The sequence below is a fragment of the Cebus imitator genome, unplaced genomic scaffold (genome assembly GCF_001604975.1).
Source record: "Cebus imitator isolate Cc_AM_T3 unplaced genomic scaffold, Cebus_imitator-1.0 Scaffold266, whole genome shotgun sequence".
Taxonomy (NCBI): Eukaryota; Metazoa; Chordata; class Mammalia; order Primates; family Cebidae; genus Cebus; species Cebus imitator.
The window spans coordinates 2,169,302-2,171,698 of NW_016107581.1; the positions used below are offsets into that span (position 1 = coordinate 2,169,302).

At 60.0% G+C, this 2,397-nt stretch overlaps 1 protein-coding gene across 1 annotated transcript in view; it reads left to right on the top strand.

Annotated features, from left to right (window-relative positions):
* Positions 1-737: 737 nt before the first annotated feature.
* FGF21 (fibroblast growth factor 21) overlaps positions 738-2,397 on the top strand; it is a 2,906-nt gene continuing 1,246 nt past the window's right edge. The window contains exons 1-2 of the mRNA XM_017500486.2: positions 738-1,319; positions 1,728-1,831. Coding sequence (XP_017355975.1) covers positions 1,085-1,319; positions 1,728-1,831 — 339 coding nt within the window. The 5' untranslated portion in view covers positions 738-1,084. The remainder of the gene's footprint in view (positions 1,320-1,727; positions 1,832-2,397) is intronic.

A 2,397-nucleotide genomic window follows, 5' to 3' on the forward strand; every position in this document is an offset into this window, starting at 1 on the left:
CAGCCCCTCCTCCCTCAGACCCAGGAGTCCAGGCCCCAGCCCCTCTTCCCTCACACCCAGGAGTGCAGACCCCCAGCCCCTCCTCCCTCACACCCAGGAGTCCAGACCCCAGCCCATTCTCCCTCAGATGTAGAAGTCCTATCCTTGCACCCTTAGGGGCTCCAGGAAATTAGCCAGCCTGTATTCCCTCTGGGTGCCCACTACAGAGCCTGGCTCGGCTGCCAACTCCAGTCCGAGACGCTCACCGCCCCTCCTCCCAGGTTATTTTAGGAGCACCTGCCTGAGCCTGGGATGGCTTTTCTGGTGAAAGAAACACCAGGATTGCATCAGGGAGGAGGATGCTGCGATGCCCAGGGTCTGAGCATCTGAGCAGGGGGAGAGGAGGTTGAGGTTGGCCCACGGCCAGGCGAGAGGCTTCCAAGGCTGGGCACTGTGTCTCTGCCGAGGTCACTGTTTCGTACAGCAATTGCCACCTTGCTGAGGATCAAGGAAACTCCGTGTCAGACCATGCCCTCCCCTCAAACTTAGAAATTCAGATAGGGGTCAGAAATTTCTCTTGTTCTTGAGATCTGCATGAATGAGCCAAGAGGTGGTTTCTCCAGGATCCCAGCACCCCTCCTTCCTCCTACTCCTGGGTACTACCCCAGATCCTTCTCTCTGAGACTCAGGAATCTGGGCTCCCAGCCCCTTTCATCTGAGTCCCAGCTAACCTGATTCTCCTCTCCCTCATCCCCTAGACCCCCATTGAAAGGACCCCCGGATTGCATCATCCATCCATTCGGGCTGCCCTTGCCACGATGGAATTCTAGCTCCTGCCAAGTGGGTCAAATATCATTGTTCAGGCGCAGGGAGGCTGATTGGGCGGAACTGTCTGGGTATAAATTCTGGAGCTCCTGCAGCTATCCCAAAAAACAGGGGTGTCCTGTCGGCTGAGGATCCACCTGAAAGAGGACCCAGGCACTCAGGGCACCTGAGCAGCGATCTGTGGATCTGCTCACCGGGACAAGCAGAATCTGGCACAGATCTAGACCACTCAGCTTCTCCCACTCACACCCTGGACATCGCCTGAGGACCTGAGCCATTGATGGGCTCGGAGGAGGTCGAGTTGGAGCACCCTGCACTGTGGGTTTCTGTGCTGGCTGGTCTCCTGCTGGGAACCTGCCAGGCGCACCCCATCCCTGACTCCAGTCCCCTCCTGCAATTCGGAGGCCAAGTCCGGCAGCGGTACCTCTACACAGATGACGCCCAGCAGACAGAAGCCCACCTGGAGATCAGGGAGGATGGCACGGTGGCGGGGGCTGCCCACCAGAGCCCCGAAAGTGAGTGTGGGCCAGCGCCTGAGTCTGAGGAAGGAGGGGCTGGGGGCTTGGATTCCTGGGTGTGAGGGAGGAGGGGCTGGGGGTCTGGACTCCTGGGTCTGAGGGAGGAGGGGCTGGGGCCTGGACTCCTGGGTCTGAGGGAGGAGGTGGCTTCACCTGGACTCCTGGGTCTGAGGGAGGAGGTGGCTTCACCTGGACTCCTGGGTCTGAGGGAGGAGGGGCTGGGGCCTGGACTCCTGGGTCTGAGGGAGGAGGGGCTGGGGCCTGGACTCCTGGGTCTGAGGGAGGAGGGGGCTTTGCCTGGACTCCTGGGTCTGAGGGAGGAGGGGGCTTTGCCTGGACTCCTAGGACTGGGACGGAGCGGGGTGGAAGAGTTCCTCTAGGCGCCTTACCACTTTCTCCCCTTAGGTCTCTTGCAGCTGAAGGCCTTAAAGCCAGGGGTTATTCAAATCTTGGGAGTCAAGACATCCAGGTTCCTGTGCCAGAGGCCGGACGGGGCCCTGTATGGATCGGTGAGTTTCTGGGACCCTCCTCGGCGCCCACCGCTCCCCCTGGCTGCCGCCCTCACAGCCTGGGGTGCCATGTCTTGCTCATCCCCCGGAGCCAGACTTGATTCTATTCGCTCTGCACACCCTGACCTCACAGCAACCTTTGGAAGTTGAGGTTTATGTCATCAGTGTTTGCAAGATGAGGAAACTGAGGCCCAGGCCAAGGCACCACAACCTCAATCACGTGACGTGTGGAGCCAGCCTGGCCTGAGACTCAGGGGTGATCGTCTCATTCTCAGTGACACCTGCTCCTGCCCACATGGCCCCTGTGTGCACGGCTCATGCTGGGCACAGGGACACTCGGGGAGGCCATGGCCAGGAAAGTGACCAAGACCTTGGGTGCTAGGGGAACCCCCCAGCCTGGCCTGAGAGAGCACTGACTGCTCCGAGGGCTGGAATGTTCTTCTCTGTGAAGTCTGCACTGAGAGCCGGGGCCCTGCAGGACAGATCTGGGGTATAAAAGAAATCTCCTGTTAGTGTTTGTTACCTAGAGGAGGGGCTGGGCCTGGACTCCTGGGTCTGAGGGAGGA